General features: G+C 57.3%; 1 protein-coding gene across 1 annotated transcript in view; it reads right to left on the minus strand.

Annotated features, from left to right (window-relative positions):
• Positions 1–6: 6 nt before the first annotated feature.
• The window catches only part of LOC139247268 (CD151 antigen-like), a gene marked incomplete at its 3' end in the record, with an annotated part of 47690 nt that continues 29772 nt past the window's right edge, over positions 7–17924 (minus strand). The window contains exons 3-5 of the mRNA XM_070871584.1: positions 17008–17199; positions 10119–10193; positions 7–70 (exon numbers count right to left, since the gene is read on the minus strand). Coding sequence (XP_070727685.1) covers positions 7–70; positions 10119–10193; positions 17008–17199 — 331 coding nt within the window. The remainder of the gene's footprint in view (positions 71–10118; positions 10194–17007; positions 17200–17924) is intronic.

The raw sequence follows: 17924 nt of genomic DNA on the forward strand, positions 1-17924 counted from the left end.
TCTCCTCTCCCGCCACCCTGTACTTCTCAATCATCGTCACCCGCAGGTTGGTCTTCAGATCATCACTTAGCTACAGAGAGAGAGTGAGAGTGTGAGTGTGAGAGGGTGGGAGAGAGAGAGAGAGAGAGAGAGAGGGTGGGAGAGAGGGAGAGAGAGGTGTGTGAGAGAGAGAGTGTGAGAGAGTGTGAGGAACTGTGAGAGAGTGTGAGAGAGTGAGTGTGAGAGTGTGTGAGAGAGTGTCTGAGAGAGTGTGTGAGAGAGTGGAGAGAGAGTGTGAGAGAGTGTGTGAGAGGGTGTGAGAGTGTGAGAGAGGGTGTGAGAGAGTGTGAGAGAGAGAGAGGGAGAGAATGAATGAGAGCGTGTGAGAGAGAGGGAGAGAGTGAATGAGAGAGAGAGAGAGAGAGAGAGACAGAGTGAGAGGGTGGGGAGAGAGAGAGAGGGAGAGAGTGAGTGTGAGAGGGTGTGAGAGAGTGTGAGAGAGAGTGTGAAGGTGTGAGAGAGTGTGTGAGAGAGTGTGAGAGAGTGTGTGAGAGAGTGTGAGAGAGTGTGAGAGAGAGTGTGAGAGAGGGGGTGAGAGAGAGGGTGAGAGAGAGAGTGAGAGAGATGGTGAGAGAGAGGGGAGAGAGAGGGTGAGAGTGAGTCAGAGGAGAGTGAGAGAGGGGGTGAGAGAGGGGGTGAGAGAGAGGGTGAGAGAGTGAGTCAGAGAGAGAGTGAGAAGAGGGGTGTGAGAGAGGGGGTGAGAGAGAGGGTGAGAGAGTGAGTCAGAGAGAGAGTGAGAGAGGGGGTGAGAGAGAGGGTGAGAGAGTGAGTCAGAGAGAGAGTGAGAGAGGGGGTGAGAGAGAGGGTGAGAGAGAGAGAGGGCAAGTGTGAGTGGAGTTTGGAGAGCTGTGTGTGATTGAGTGAGTGAGTGGGTGGGAGGGAGGGTGGGAGAGAGGGTGAGTGAGGAGGGGGAGGGCGAGAGGAGTGAGAGATTAGGAGAGTGAGTGAGTGAGTGAGTGAGTGAGAGAGGATGGAAGAGAGAGAGAAAGGGGGTGAGCGAAGAGAGCAAGAGAGAGTGAGAAAGCATGAGAGCATGTGAGGAGGCGAGAGATAGAAAGAGGGTAACACCAATCAGCAACATCTGCTTTACCCGTGCCTGACACTGGGTGGCAATGTGGGACACCGCTGCTTTACCCGTGCCTGACACTGGGTGGCAGTGTGGGACACCGCTGCTTTACCCGTGCCTGACACTGGGTGGCAGTGTGGGACACCGCTGCTTCACCCGTGCCTGACACTGGGTGGCAGTTTGGGACACCGCTGCTTTACCCGTGCCTGACACTGGGTGGCAGTATGGGACACCGCTGCTTTACCCGTGCCTGACACTGGGTGGCAGTATGGGACACCGCTGCTTTACCCGTGCCTGACACTGGGTGGCAGTGTGGGACACCGCTGCTTTACCCGTGCCTGACACTGGGTGGCAGTGTGGGACACCGCTGCTTTACCCGTGCCTGACACTGGGTGGCAGTGTGTGCCGCTGTAGGAAGCGGTTCTCTCTCAGTTGTTCTGCCAGTGTTGAGTCTCCTGGCCTCACTTGATGTTGTAACCTTTGAGTGGTTGGATAGGGCAGGGCTTCAGATTTCTGTGATAGGGCTAAGAGTAATGGAGCGAGACTCTCCACAGTTCACACACTGGCTGCCCGTGTCAGCAGCTCTCAGCAAAGGCGCTTTCTGTGGTTAAACAACGCACGATGACACTGCCCCATCCACACACACCAACAGCAGTCCCGCAGGAACTGCCTCTGAACAACTGAGGAGATTGAAAACAGGGAATGATGGTAAAAAGGGAGAGTACAGGAATACATAAAAGGCAACGTAAAGGTATTTTATAAACACAAACAGTCCAGTCATAATAAACACATAATGCGGCTCATCAGAGGGTGGGGCTGATTCCGCACTAAAAGGGAGATCTTGTGGGAGCAGAGGGAATGGCTGATCATCTAAAGCAGGACTTTGCATCTGCCTTCACTGGAGAAAAGGATGCTGCCAATGCAGCAGTAAGGTCGTCGCGATATTGGATAAATAAAATAGATAAAGAGGTTGGCAGTAGTGAAGTGGCAGGGAGGCAGCCTTGGTCAGTGGAAGTATTGGAGGCTGTGGCCACAATCTCCCCATCTCCCGTGGATACGGGGGGGTAAACCGGGCAATGGTGATATGGGGGGGTGGCGGGTAACCGGGCAACGGCGATACGGGGGGGGGGGATAACCAGCCAACACCGATACGGAGGGGGGGGTAACTATGCAACACCAATATGGGGGGGGGGTTAATCGGCCAACACCGATTTCAGGTGATTGGCTAAAGAATGAGAGGCGACAGGAGGGAGCTTTACTTTACACCGCGAGTTGCTGTGATCTGGAATTCACGGCCTGAATGGACGGTGGCAACAGACTCAATCGTGGCTTTCAAAAGAGAATTGGATAAATCCTGGAAGGGAAAATATTGACATGACAATGAGGAAAGACCAGGTGAGTGGGATTAATGGGATCGCTCGACACTGAGCTGGCACAGGCAGGATGGGCCGAATGGCTACATCATTCTATGCTCCTCTTACAGCCCCGACCAGAGGCGATGGTGTTCCCGCGCAGGTCGAGAGTCACTCCGGATCGGAGCCAGGAAACAGCGCTCCCCCGACCTGCGTGGGAGCACCATCGCCCCCCTGTCGGGGCTCTGAGGAAGAGTTGGAGCCATCCCCTGCAGGGAGCAGCAGGAGAGATCCAGGAGTGCGACGGTTTCGAGGAAGGCGACTGGATTGACATCACCAGAATCCAAGTCATCGTTTGGAGCGTGAGTAGGAACATTGGCAGGGCCCAAGTACAGCAGGAGAAGTGGCAAGCAGCAGAGGGGCAACGAGAGTTCGGGGCGGAGGAGAGAGAGATCGGGGCGCGGGAGCGGCAAGAGATCAGGGCGGAGGAGAGAGAGATCGGGGCGGAGGAGCGGTGTGAGATCGGGACGAGCGGGGAGAGATCGGGGTGGGGGAGCGGCGAGAGATCGGGACGGAGGAGCGGCGAGAGATCGGGACGGAGGACCGGCGAGAGATCGGGGCGGAGGAGCGGCGAGAGATCGGGGCGGAGGAGAGAGAGATCGGGGCGGGGGAGAGAGAGATCGGGGCGGGGGAGCAGCGAGAGATCGGGGCGGGGAAAAAAGAGATCGGGGCGGGGGAGAGAGAAATCGGGGCGGGGGAAGAGAGAGATCGGGGCGGGGGAAGAGAGAGATCGGGGCGGGGGAAGAGAGAGATCGGGATGGGGGAAGAGAGAGATCGGGGCGGGGGAAGAGAGAGATCGGGGCGGGGGAGCAGCGAGAGATCGGGGCGGAGGAGAGGTGAGAGATCGGGGCGGGGGAGCGGTGAGAGATCGGGGCGGGAGAGAGAGAGATCGGGGCGGGGGAGAGAGAGATCGGGGCGGGGGAAGAGAGAGATCGGGGCGGGGGAAGAGAGAGATCGGGGCGGGGGAAGAGAGAGATCGGGGCGGGGGAAGAGAGAGATCGGGGCGGGGGAAGAGAGAGATCGGGGCGGGGGAAGAGAGAGATCGGGGCGGGGAAGAGAGAGATCGGGGCGGGGGAAGAGAGAGATCGGGGCGGGGGAAGAGAGAGATCGGGGCGGGGGAAGAGAGAGATCGGGGCGGGGAAGAGAGAGATCGGGGCGGGGGAGAGAGAGATCGGGGCGGAGGAGAGAGAGATCGGGGCGGGGGAGAGAGAGATCGGGGCGGGGGAGAGAGCGTTCGGGGCCGGGGAGAGAGAGATCGGGGCGGGGGAGAGAGAGATCGGGGCGGGGGAGAGAGAGATCGGGGCGGGAGAGAGAGAGATCGGGGCGGGAGAGAGAGAGATCGGGGCGGGGGAGAGAGAGATCGGGGCGGGGGAGAGAGAGATCGGGGCGGGGGAGAGAGAGATCGGGGCGGAGGAGAGAGAGAACGGGGCGGAGGAGAGAGAGATCGGGGCAGAGGAGAGAGAGATCGGGGCGGAGGAGAGAGAGATCGGGGCAGAGGAGAGAGAGATCGGGCGGAGGAGAGAGAGATCGGGGCGGGGGAGCGGCGAGAGATCGGGCGGAGGAGCGGCGAGAGATCGGGGCGGAGGAGAGAGAGAACGGGGCGGAGGAGAGAGAGATCGGGGCAGAGGAGAGAGAGATCGGGGCGGAGGAGAGAGAGATCGGGGCAGAGGAGAGAGAGATCGGGGCAGAGGAGAGAGAGATCGGGGCGGAGGAGAGAGAGATCGGGGCGGAGGAGCGGCGAGAGATCGGGGCGGAGGAGAGAGAGATCGGGGCGGAGGAGAGAGAGATCGGGGCGGAGGAGAGCGAGATCGGGGCGGAGGAGAGAGAGATCGGGGTGGAGGAGAGAGAGATCGGGGCGGAGGAGAGAGAGAACGGGGCGGAGGAGAGAGAGATCGGGGCGGAGGAGAGAGAGATCGGGGCGGAGGAGAGAGAGATCGGGGCGGAGGAGAGAGAAATCGGGGTGGAGGAGCGGCGAGAGATTGGGGCGGGAGGAGCGGCGAGAGACACAATCTCCCCGTCTCCCGTGGATACGGGGGGTAACCGGGCAATGGTGATATGGGGGGGTGGCGGGTAACCGGGCAACGGCGATACGGGGGGGGGATAACCAGCCAACACCGATACGGAGGGTGGGGTAACTGGGCAACACCAATATGGGGGGGAGGGGTTAATCGGCCAACACCGATTTCAGGTGATTGGCTAAAGAATGAGAGGCGACAGGAGGGAGCTTTACTTTACACCGCGAGTTGCTGTGATCTGGAATTCACGGCCTGAATGGACGGTGGCAACAGACTCAATCGTGGCTTTCAAAAGAGAATTGGATAAATCCTGGAAGGGAAAATATTGACATGACAATGAGGAAAGACCAGGTGAGTGGGATTAATGGGATCGCTCGACACTGAGCTGGCACAGGCAGGATGGGCCGAATGGCTACATCATTCTATGCTCCTCTTACAGCCCCGACCAGAGGCGATGGTGTTCCCACGCAGGTCGAGAGTCACTCCGGATCGGAGCCAGGAAACAGCGCTCCCCCGACCTCCGTGGGAGCACCATCGCCCCCCTGTCGGGGCTCTGAGGAAGAGTTGGAGCCAGCCCCTGCAGGGAGCAGCAGGAGAGATCCGGAGTGCGACGGTTTCGAGGAAGGCGCCTGGATTGACATCATCAGAATCCAAGTCATCGTTTGGAGCGTGAGTAGGAACATTGGCAGGGCCCAAGTACAGCAGGAGAAGTGGCAAGCAGCAGAGGGGCAACGAGATTTCGGGGCGGAGGAGGGAGAGATCGGGGCGGGGGAGCGGCAAGAGATCAGGGCGGAGGAGAGAGAGATCGGGGCGGGGGAGCGGTGTGAGATCGGGACGGGGGAGCGGGGAGAGATCGGGGTGGGGGAGCGGCGAGAGATCGGGACGGAGGAGCGGCGAGAGATCGGGGCGGAGGAGAGAGAGATCGGGGCGGGGGAGAGAGAGATCGGGGCGGGGGAGAGAGAGATCGGGGCGGGGGAGAGAGCGTTCGGTGCCGGGGAGAGAGAGATCGGGGCGGGGGAGAGAGAGATCGGGGCGGGGGAGAGAGAGATCGGGGCGGGGGAGAGAGAGATCGGGGCGGGGGAGAGAGAGATCGGGGCGGGGGAGCGGCGAGAGATCGGGGCATTGGAGCGGCGAGAGATCGGGGCAGAGGAGAGAGAGATCTGGGCGGAGGAGAGAGAGATCGGGGCAGAGGAGAGAGAGATCGGGGCGGAGGAGAGAGAGATCGGGCGGAGGAGCGGCGAGAGATCGGGGCGGAGGAGAGAGAGATCGGGGCGGAGGAGAGAGAGATCGGGGCAGAGGAGAGAGAGATCGGGGCGGAGGAGAGAGAGATCGGGGCAGAGGAGAGAGAGATCGGGGCGGAGGAGAGAGAGATCGGGGCGGAGGAGCGGCGAGAGATCGGGGCAGAGGAGAGAGAGATCGGGGCGGAGGAGAGAGAGATCGGGGCGGAGGAGAGAGAGATCGGGGCGGAGGAGAGAGCGATCGGGGCGGAGGAGAGAGAGATCGGGGCGGAGGAGAGAGAGATCGGGGCGGAGGAGAGCGAGATCGGGGCGGAGGAGAGAGAGATCGGGGTGGAGGAGAGAGAGATCGGGGCGGAGGAGAGAGAGATCGGGGTGGAGGAGGGAGAGATCGGGGCGGAGGAGAGAGAGATCGGGGTGGAGGAGGGAGAGATCGGGGCGGAGGAGCGGGGAGAGATCGTGGCGGAGGGGCGGCGAGAGATCGGGGCGGGAGGAGCGGCGAGAGACACAATCTCCCCATCTCCCGTGGATACGGGGGTGTAACCGGGCAATGGTGATATGGGGGGGTGGCGGGTAACCGGGCAACGGCGATACGGGGGGGGGATAACCAGCCAACACCGATACGGAGGGTGGGGTAACTGGGCAACACCAATATGGGGGGGGGGTTAATCGGCCAACACCGATTTCAGGTGATTGGCTAAAGAATGAGAGGCGACAGGAGGGAGCTTTACTTTACACCGCGAGTTGCTGTGATCTGGAATTCACGGCCTGAATGGACGGTGGCAACAGACTCAATCGTGGCTTTCAAAAGAGAATTGGATAAATCCTGGAAGGGAAAATATTGACATGACAATGAGGAAAGACCAGGTGAGTGGGATTAATGGGATCGCTCGACACTGAGCTGGCACAGGCAGGATGGGCCGAATGGCTACATCATTCTATGCTCCTCTTACAGCCCCGACCAGAGGCGATGGTGTTTCCGCGCAGGTCGAGAGTCACTCCGGATCGGAGCCAGGAAACAGCGCTCCCCCGACCTGCGTGGGAGCACCATCGCCCCCCTGTCGGGGCTCTGAGGAAGAGTTGGAGCCATCCCCTGCAGGGAGCAGCAGGAGAGATCCGAGTGCGACGGTTTCGAGGAAGGCGACTGGATTGACATCACCAGAATCCAAGTCATCATTTGGAGCGTGAGTAGGAACATTGGCAGGGCCCAAGTACAGCAGGAGAAGTGGCAAGTAGCAGAGGGGCAACGAGAGTTCGGGGCGGAGGAGAGAGAGATCGGGGCGGGGGAGCGGCAAGAGATCAGGGCGGAGGAGAGAGAGATCGGGGCGGGGGAGCGGTGTGAGATCGGGACGGGGGAGCGGGGAGAGATCGGGGTGGGGGAGCGGCGAGAGATCGGGGCGGAGGAGCGGCGAGAGATCGGGGCGGAGGAGAGAGAGATCGGGGCGGGGGAGAGAGAGATCGGGGCAGGGGAGCAGCGAGAGATCGGGGCGGAGGAGAGAGAGATCGGGGCGGGGGAGAGAGAGATTGGGGCTGGGGAGAGAGAGATCGGGGCGGGGGAAGAGAGAGATCGGGGCGGGGGAAGAGAGAGATCGGGGCGGGGGAGAGAGAGATCGGGGCGGGGGAGAGAGAGATTGGGGCTGGGGAGAGAGAGATCGGGGCGGGGGAAGAGAGAGATCGGGGCGGGGGAAGAGAGAGATCGGGGCGGGGGAAGAGAGAGATCGGGACGGGGGAAGAGAGAGATCGGGGCGGGGGAGAGAGAGATCGGGGCGGGGAAGAGAGAGATCGGGGCGGGGGAAGAGAGAGATCGGGGCGGGGAGAGAGAGATCGGGGCGGAGGAGCAGAGAGAGATCAGGGCGGAGGAGCGGCGAGAGATCGGGGCGGAGGAGAGAGAGATCGGGGCGGAGGAGAGCGAGATCGGGGCGGAGGAGAGAGAGATCGGGGCGGAGGAGCGGCGAGAGATCGGGGCGGAGGAGAGCGAGATCGGGGCGGAGGAGAGAGAGATCGGGGCGGAGGAGAGAGAGATCGGGGCGGAGGAGTGAGAGATCGGGGCGGAGGAGAGCGAGATCGGGGCGGAGGAGAGCGAGATCGGGGCGGAGGAGAGAGAGATCGGGGCGGAGGAGCGGCGAGAGATCGGGGCGGAGGAGAGAGAGATCGCTGCGGAGGAGAGAGAGATCGGGGTGGGGGAGCGGAGAGAGATTGGGGTGGAGGAGAGAGAGATCGGGGCGGAGGAGAGAGAGATCGGGGCGGGGGAGCGGCGAGAGATCGGGGCGGAGGAGCGGCGAGAGATCGGGGCGGCGGAGAGAGAGATCGGGGCAGAGGAGCGGCGAGAGATCGGGGCGGAGGAGAGAGAGATCGGGGCGGAGGAGCAGAGAGAGATCGGGGCGGAGGAGCGGCGAGAGATCGGGGCGGAGGAGAGAGAGATCGGGGCGGAGGAGAGCGAGATCGGGGCGGAGGAGAGAGAGATCGCTGCGGAGGAGAGAGAGATCGGGGTGGGGGAGCGGAGAGAGATCGGGGCGGAGGAGCAGCGAGAGATCAGGGCGGAGGAGCAGCGAGAGATCAGGGCGGAGGAGCGGCGAGAGATCGTGGGCGAAGGAGCCGAGAGAGATCGGGGCGGAGGAGCCGAGAGAGATCGGGGCGGAGGAGCCGAGAGAGATCGGGGCGGAGGAGCCGAGAGAGATCGGGGCGGGGGAGCGGCGAGAGATCGGGGCGGAGGAGAGAAAGATCGGGGCGGAGGAGAGAGAGATCGGGGCGGAGGAGAGAGAGATCGGGGCGGAGGAGAGAGAGATCGGGGCGGGGGAGCGGCGAGAGATCGGGGCGGAGGAGCGGCGAGAGATCGGGGCGGGGGAGCGGCGAGAGATCGGGGCGGAGGAGAGAGAGATCGGGGCGGAGGAGCGGCGAGAGATCGGAGCGGAGGAGAGAAAGATCGGGGCGGAGGAGAGAGAGATCGGGGCGGAGGAGAGAGAGATCGGGGCGGAGGAGAGAGAGATCGGGGCGGGGGAGCGGCGAGAGATCGGGGCGGGGGAGCGAGGAGAGATCGGGGCGGAGGAGCGGCGAGAGATCGGGGCGGAGGAGCGGCGAGAGATCGGGGCGGAGGAGCGGCGAGAGATCGGGGCGGAGGAGAGAAAGATCGGGGCGGAGGAGCAGCGAGAGATCGGGGCGGAGGAGCGGCGAGAGATCGGGGCGGAGGAGCGGCGAGAGATCGGGGCGGAGGAGCGGCGAGAGATCGGGGCGGAGGAGAGAGAGATCGGGGTGGAGGAGAGAGAGATCGGGGCGGAGGAGTGGCGAGAGATCGGGGCGGAGGAGCGGCGAGAGATCGGGGCGGAGGAGCGGCGAGAGATCGGGGCGGAGGAGCGGCGAGAGATCGGGGCGGAGGAGCGGCGAGAGATCGGGGCGGAGGAGAGAGAGATCGGTGCGGAGGAGCGGCGAGAGATCGGAGCGGAGGAGAGAAAGATCGGGGCGGAGGAGAGAGAGATCGGGGCGGAGGAGAGAGAGATCGGGGCGGGGGAGCGGCGAGAGATCGGGGCGGAGGAGAGAGAGATCGGGGCGGAGGAGCGGCGAGAGATCGGGGCGGAGGAGCGGCGAGAGATCGGGGTGGAGGAGAGAGAGATCGGGGTGGAGGAGAGAGAGATCGGGGCGGGGGAGCGGCGAGAGATCGGGGCGGAGGAGAGAGAGATCGGGGCGGAGGAGCGGCGAGAGATCGGGGCGGAGGAGCGGCGAGAGATCGGGGCGGAGGAGCGGCGAGAGATCGGGGTGGAGGAGAGAGAGATCGGGGCGGGGGAGCGGCGAGAGATCGGGGCGGAGGAGGAGAGAGAGCGGGGCGGAGGAGCGGCGAGAGATCGGGGCGGAGGAGCGGCGAGAGATCGGGGTGGAGGAGAGAGATCGGGGCGGAGGAGAGAGAGATCGGGGCGGAGGAGCGGCGAGAGATCGGGGCGGAGGAGCGGCGAGAGATCGGGGCGAAGGAGCGGCGAGAGATCACAGTTGTGGTGCGGCGAATGAGGGTACGGGGCCCAGAAGAGGCGAGGGCCCAGGGGCAGCACAGCCCAGCCCACACTGCGATATGTGTGCACACTAGGTCCGTGCAGAAGAGCTGGTCTCCAGTCGTCCTGGTTAACCCTTGCCACTGGACCATGGCCTAGTTCTGTCAAGCCCGTGTGGTGGCTGGTGTGCAATGGTCACCACACGTTAAAACACCTGTGAACCCATGTGGAAGCAAGTCATCCTCGTTCAAGGGACCGCCTATGATGATGACACGGGCTGGCAACGGCTCTTCAAACTTTACACTGAGACGAGACACTGCCGGTTACAGGGCCCCAGCTCTGCGGGGCTGGGTGTATGGGCACAGGAAGCTCACCTGCTGATAGTAGATGTATGCCAGGATTCCAGCCAGGATCTCCAGGAGGAAGATAAACAGTAGCAAGGCGAAGTACTGCAAAGGAGAGAGAGAGAGAGTTCTGATTACAACACGACACAGGTGGGGAGGGTGGGGTAACACAATTCACTGAGTACCAGACCCGAGGGTTGTGGGGACGGGGCAATGATATCCAGGCAGGGATGGTGCACACTGTGTCCCCTTCACATTGAGGGTAATGGTCCCACAACCAACTCCGCCTGAATTGTAATCGGCCTCTTCAAAACGACAAAGTCAAGCAACATTTCCATATTTTCGGGGCCAACATGTATTGTTCCAGCTTTAAACTTCACCAGGCCACGGCAGACAATAATTCACAGAAATGCAGGCCTAAGTTACCATAGTAACCTGCCTTAACTACAGTTCAGTGATCCCGAGCAACATCCAGGCAAGTCCCTGTGATGGGTCTCACTGCATTCTTTGTTAATGTACAGACACAGCATGCATACACAGAGGTCCCAGTCTGTAATGTAAAGGCCTCGGATATCGTCCCCTACTATCTGTTCATATAAACAGCCCTCTGATCTTTTCCACACTTCTCTCCCAAACAGGGAGCTACAAACACCGCTCCACAACTATCTGCACACGATCCTATCAAGCAGTGCGCATTCCAACGGTCTGAGTCACAGCGCAGGAACCCAGCCCCCAGCTCCCCTCCCAGATACAGGCCCTGATCACAAACCCAGCCCCCAGCCCCCTGTCGCACACACAGGCCCTGATCACAAACCCAGCCCCCATCCCAGAAACAGGCCCTGATCACAAACCCAGTCCCCAGCCCCCGTCCCACACACAGGCCTTGATCATAAACCCAGCCCCAGCCCCCATCCCACACACAGGCCCTGATCACAAACCCAGCCCCCAGCCCCCTGTCCTAGACACAGGCCCTGATCACAAACCCAGCCCCCAGCCCCCTGTCCTAGACACAGGCCCTGATCACAAACCCAGCCCCCAGTCCCAGACACAGGCCCTGATCACAAACCCAGCCCCCAGTCCCAGACACAGGCCCTGATCACAAACCCAGCCCCCAGTCCCAGACACAGGCCCTGATCACAAACCCAGCCCCCAGTCCCAGACACAGGCCCTGATCACAAACCCAGCCCCCAGCCCAGACACAGGCCCTGATCACAAACCCAGCCCCCTGCCCCCAGCACCACACACAGGCCCTGATCACAAACCCAGCCCCCAGTCCCAGACACTGGCCCTGATCATAAACCCAGCCCCCCGCCCCCAGCACCAGACACAGGCCCTGATCATAAACCCAGCCCCCAGCACCAGACACAGGCCCTGATCATAAACCCAGCCCCCAGCCCTCCGTCCCACACACAGGCCCTGATCACAAACCCAGCCCCCTGCCTCCTTTAAGACGCTCCTTAAAACCTAACACTGTGACCAAGTCTGTCCCAATATCTCCTTATATGGCTGGTTTGATAACGTTGTGGGCCTGCAGTTGCTGGCGATATCCATCCATCAATCCCTGTATGGGCCGCCAGCTCTAAATACCAGAGAACCCCCCTCATGCCCCAGCCTGCCCATTGGAGCAACGCCCTGCCTGCCTGCTGACTTGGCTTTCTTCCCCAGACAGACCTGTGAGACTCGACAGATAACTAACCAGAGGGAGCTGGCTTGGCCTTGGGCGATGGTCTCAAGCGAGGGCTGAGAGCGGGACAGCAGTGTGTTGTGGAGAGCGCCGCACATTCCTGTCGCACTAGCGGCAGAGGCCCACTCCCAAATAGCAGTGCCTTGCTGTTAACAGACGCCTCTTCCCCCAGACTGAGGGCAGGGTCCTGGGCATCAGGCTCAGTCACATCGAGGGCACAGCCCAGAAACCCACAGGTCCCTGCCAATGTTTATGCTCCACACAAGCCTCCTCCAACCCCTCGTCATCTAAGTCCATGAACAGATCCCTCTACTCCCCTCTCCCTCAAATGCTTATCGAGCTTCCCCTTAAATGCATCTTTGCAATTCGCTTCAACCACTCCATGTCGTAGCGAGATCCACACTCCACCATATCTTTCTCCTGAATTCCCGATTGGATTTATCTTATAGTTATGGACCTGAGGTCTGGTCTCCCCCACAAATGGAAACATCTTCTCTACATTTATCCTATTAAAGCCTTTCATAATCTTAAAGACCTCTATCAGGTCACCTCTCAGTCTTCTGCGAGCTGGGACATTGACTAAATTTAAGACAGAAATAGACGATAAATGGATAAGGGGTTATGGGGAGCGGGCGGGGAAGTGGAGCGGAGTCAATGATCAGATCAGCCAGGATCGTATTGAATGGTGCAGCAGGGTTGAGGGGCTGTATGGCCAACTCCTGCTTCTATTTCTTATGTTCTTCTCTTTTCTAAAGAAAAGAGTCCCAACTTGTTCAATCTTTCCTGATAGTTGCGCATGATTTCGAGAGCATGCCTATGATGACCAGCCTGGGCCAGAGCCCCCAGTAATGGGGATCCCGTGGGCCAGAGCCCCCAGTAATGGGGACCATGTGGGCCAGAGCCCCCAGTAATGGGGACCCTGTGGGCCAGAGCCCCCAGTAATGGGGATCCCGTGGGCCTGAGCCCCCAGTAATGGGGACCCTGTGGGCCAGAGCCCCCAGTAATGGGGACCCTGTGGGTCAGAGCCCCCCAGTAATGGGGACCAGCCTGGGCCAGAGCCCCCCAGTAATGGGGACCAGCCCCTCCTATGCCTGCAGGAACGTTCACATTCACTTGGTTAGAAGACTGAAACATTATTCAGAGTTCTCGTGCCCGTCAGCACAATATATATATATATATATTCTCCCAGGCTGATCCTGTGCTCACTCAATGCTCACACACAACTTTCCTGTGGCACTGAGGCCGACTGTCAGGTCAGCAATGAAATCTGCATCTTAGTCTGCTCGAGTTAAAGCAAGAGTCATACTTCTGCACTGCCTCAAATCTTTTCATTTTTGAAATAAAAAAGGGCGAGGGATATAAATGCCCAATTACCCTGCAGGGTGGGGTTTAAAGGAAAGGTTCCCGGCCAGGGGCCACTGGGAGGGGAGATTGAGAGGGCAAGGAAAGGTGAGTGTTGACAGACAGCCAAAGACTGCGACCCCCCCCCCCCCGGCCCAGCACCCCCACACCCCAGGCATCTTCCCCCACACCCCAGGCACCATCCCCCCGCCACCTGCCACCCTCCCCCCGCCCCCCCGGCCCCCTCCCCCTCCGCAGTCAGTAACACAATCAGTGGCAATGCAGACACGCTGACTGTGAGTGCCGAACATGGAGAAGGTTTAAAGGTTGCAGCCCGAACTTAGTCTATTTTTATAAACACTGTTCCTGTTTCAGAACCTTGGCACGTTCCGTATGTCCCACACCAAGTTACAGGCAGTGAGCGCAACACATAGGGCCCCGTCCTCCTGCAGCAAACATCTGTGCATTCAAGCACTGCCCAGCCTCCCGGGGATTTGCAGCAGTTCATGTCAAACCCTGAGTTCAATAACAGGATTTGGCAAAGAGAGCAGACGATAGGAACAGGAGTAGGCCAGTCAGCCCCTCCTTCAGTACTGTCATTCGACTGGATCATGGCTGGTCTATATTTATGGTGCCCAGTAACTAAGAAATGAGACTTATCCAGTAAGTGTATTGCAGGTCCTGTCCGCTGACTCACACAGTACGGAAGCAGAGGCTGTCTGGGACACCAGATAGAGAATCACAAAGCCAACAGTGTGTGACTAAAGCTGCTCACAGACAGCTCTTCACTCGGCCCAGCAAGTTGTTTCACTTTTTCATTCGCCCACACACTGCGATACCACGAGCTTGGTGCTCTTTGGTATCTCTGTAATCCCTGACATTCTACACACAGGCACTTCTCTGGGACAGGCTGGTTACAACATGAGCCTCTCGACTCTGGGGCCTGTGATTAACCATTGCCCACAAAAATCACACGAAGTCTCCGCTCTGCTGGATTGATAAGATCCGCACAGCGCCTCAGCCTACAGCTCAGGACTGTCCCCTGTACTCAACCCATGAAACCATGAACCAGATCTATCTCCAGGGCCAATATACCTGCTGGGAACAAACTCCTAAATAACACAAACACATGGACGCTGTCTGTAAAGGGATTGTGACATCCCCACAGACAGCACAGAAACCAGCCCCCACCATATCAAAGCACAGCACACACCTCCCCAAAACAATTATTCCATGAATAACATAATGTAGTGGCAGTTATAACCCTTCATCGACCTGAAACGTTAACTCTGTCTCTCCACAGACGCTGCCTGACCCGCTGAGTATTTCCAACATTCTCTGTTTTTATTTCAGATTTCCAGCGTCCGCAGTATTTTGCTAATGTAACTTTAGGATTACAAGGTGACAGTTAGCTATTAATAACTAATCACTCATTGTTATACAGAAATATACCTGCGTTGTGCCACGGGGGGGGACACAGAATTTTTATAATACGGAAGGGGGTGTCAGAAGCAAAAAGGTTGAGAACCGCTGCTACAGATTACCCGCGCTCACTGTAAGATATAACACTCACACTGCAGATGATCTGTGCTCACTGTAAGATATAACACTCACACTGCAGAGTATCTGTGCTCACTGTAAGATATAACACTCACACTGCAGAGTATCTGTGCTCACTGTAAGATATAACACTCACACTGCAGAGTATCTGTGCTCACTGTTAGATATAACACACACTGCAGAGTATCTGTGCTCACTGTTAGATATAACACACACTGCAGAGTATCTGTGCTCACTGTTAGATATAACACACACTGCAGAGTATCTGTGCTCACTGTTAGATATAACACACACACTGCAGATGATCTGTGCTCACTGTTAGATATAACACACACTGCAGAGTATCTGTGCTCACTGTTAGATATAACACACACTGTAGAGTATCTGTGCTTACTGTTAGATATAACACACACTGCAGTGTATCAGTGCTCACTGTTAGATATAACACACACACTGCAGAGTATCTGTGCTCACTGTTAGATATAACACACACACTGCAGATGATCTGTGCTCACTGTTAGATATAACACACACTGCAGAGTATCTGTGCTCACTGTTAGATATAACACACACTGCAGTGTATCAGTGCTCACTGTTAGATATAACACACACACTGCAGAGTATCTGTGCTCACTGTTAGATATAACACACACACTGCAGATGATCTGTGCTCACTGTTAGATATAACACACACTGCAGAGTATCTGTGCTCACTGTTAGATATAACACACACTGCAGTGTATCAGTGCTCACTGTTAGATATAACACACACACTGCAGAGTATCTGTGCTCACTGTTAGATATAACACACACTGCAGAGTATCAGTGCTCACTGTTAGATATAACACACACTGCAGAGTATCTGTGCTCACTGTTAGATATAACACACACTGCAGAGTATCTGTGCTTACTGTTAGATATAACACACACTGCAGAGTATCAGTGCTCACTGTTAGATATAACACACACACTGCAGAGTATCTGTGCTCACTGTTAGATATAACACACACACTGCAGAGTATCTGTGCTCACTGTTAGATATAACACACACTGCAGAGTATCAGTGCTCACTGTTAGATATAACACACACTGCAGAGTATCTGTGCTCACTGTTAGATATAACACACACACTGCAGCGTATCAGTGCTCACTGTTAGATATAACACACACTGCAGAGTATCTGTGCTCACTGTTAGATATAACACACAGTGCAGAGTATCTGTGCTCACTGTTAGATATAACACACACTGCAGAGTATCTGTGCTCACTGTTAGATATAACACACACTGCAGAGTATCTGTGCTCACTGTTAGATATAACACACACTGCAGAGTATCTGTGCTCACTGTTAGATATAACACACACTGCAGAGTATCAGTGCTCACTGTTAGATATAACACACACTGCAGAGTATCTGTGCTCACTGTTAGATATAACACACACTGCAGAGTATCTGTGCTCACTGTTAGATATAACACATACTGCAGAGTATCAGTGCTCACTGTTAGATATAACACACACTGCAGAGTATCTGTGCTCACTGTTGGATATAACACACACTGCAAAGTATCTGTGCTCACTGTTAGATATAACACACACTGCAGAGTATCTGTGCTCACTGTTAGATATAACACACACTGCAGAGTATCTGTGCTCACTGTTAGATATAACACACACTGCAGAGTATCAGTGCTCACTGTTAGATATAACACACACTGCAGAGTATCTGTGCTCACTGTTAGATATAACACACACTGCAGAGTATCTGTGCTCACTGTTAGATATAACACACACTGCAGAGTATCTGTGCTCACTGTTAGATATAACACACACTGCAGAGTATCTGTGCTCACTGTTAGATATAACACACACTGCAGAGTATCTGTGCTCACTGTTAGATATAACACACACTGCAGAGTATCTGTGCTCACTGTTAGATATAACACACACTGCAGAGTATCTGTGCTCACTGTTAGATATAACACACACTGCAGAGTATCTGTGCTCACTGTTAGATATAACACACACTGCAGAGTATCAGTGCTCACTGTTAGATATAACACACACTGCAGAGTATCTGTGCTCACTGTTAGATTGCACAGGAAAGACTCTGGCACTGAGTCACTGGTAGCGCCCGAGAACTGAAGGGACCCTGGATCCAGTGCGACACTGGATCAGTTCCTGCTGCTGCCAGTTCCCAGTGCACACCCCACATGAGCTGGGAACGTGCCCAGTGAAGACGTGGGTTTAGAAAGACGACACACACGTTGGGACGACGCACAGACACTAAAGACAAACTCAGACAACAGATCATTGAAAGAATGAGCTCCCTACCACTCGAAGTAAATTCTTCCTCTCCTTAAAGGTCGCACAGCAGCCCAGAATCCCGGTCAACATGACGACCACCCCAGCGACGACCAGTATGTAGGCGGTGGCTGCGTAGGTGCTGGAGGACAGCAGGCTGATGTAGTCGCTCTTCTCGGCCAGGGTCCAGATACCCACTGCCATCACAACCCCACCGGCAAGCTGCGAGAGAGGGCAGGCATTAATAACCAGGCTGCCCGGGCACAGCAAAGCAGACACGGGGGGACAGAGTAAAGCTCCCTCTACACTGTCCCATCAAACTCTCCCAGGGCATGTACAGGGGGTTAGATACAGAGTAAAGCTCCCTCTACACTGTCCCATCAAACTCTCCCAGGGCATGTACAGGGGGTTAGATACAGAGTAAAGCTCCCTCTACACTGTCCCATCAAACACTCCCAGGGCATGTGCAGGGGGTTAGATACAGAGTAAAGCTCCCTCTACACTGTCCCATCAAACACTCCCAGGGCATGTACAGGTGGTTAGATACAGAGTAAAGCTCCCTCTACACTGTCCCATCAAACACTCCCAGGGCAGGTAAAGGGGGTTAGATACAGAGTAAAGCTCCCTCTACACTGTCCCATCAAACACTCCCAGGTCAGGTACAGCACGGGTTAGATACAGAGTAAAGCTCCCTCTACACTGTCCCATCAAACACTCCCAGGGCAGGTAAAGGGGGTTAGATACAGAGTAAAGCTCCCTCTACACTGTCCCATCAAACACTCCCAGGGCAGGTACAGGGGGTTAGATACAGAGTAAAGCTCCCTCTACACTGTCCCATCAAACACTCCCAGGGCAGGTACAGGGGGTTAGATACAGAGTAAAGCTCCCTCTACACTGTCCCATCAAACCTCCAGTTCAGGTACAGCACGGGTTAGATGCAGAGTAAA

Source organism: Pristiophorus japonicus, unplaced genomic scaffold, assembly GCF_044704955.1.
Source record: "Pristiophorus japonicus isolate sPriJap1 unplaced genomic scaffold, sPriJap1.hap1 HAP1_SCAFFOLD_266, whole genome shotgun sequence".
NCBI lineage: Eukaryota > Metazoa > Chordata > Chondrichthyes > Pristiophoridae > Pristiophorus > Pristiophorus japonicus.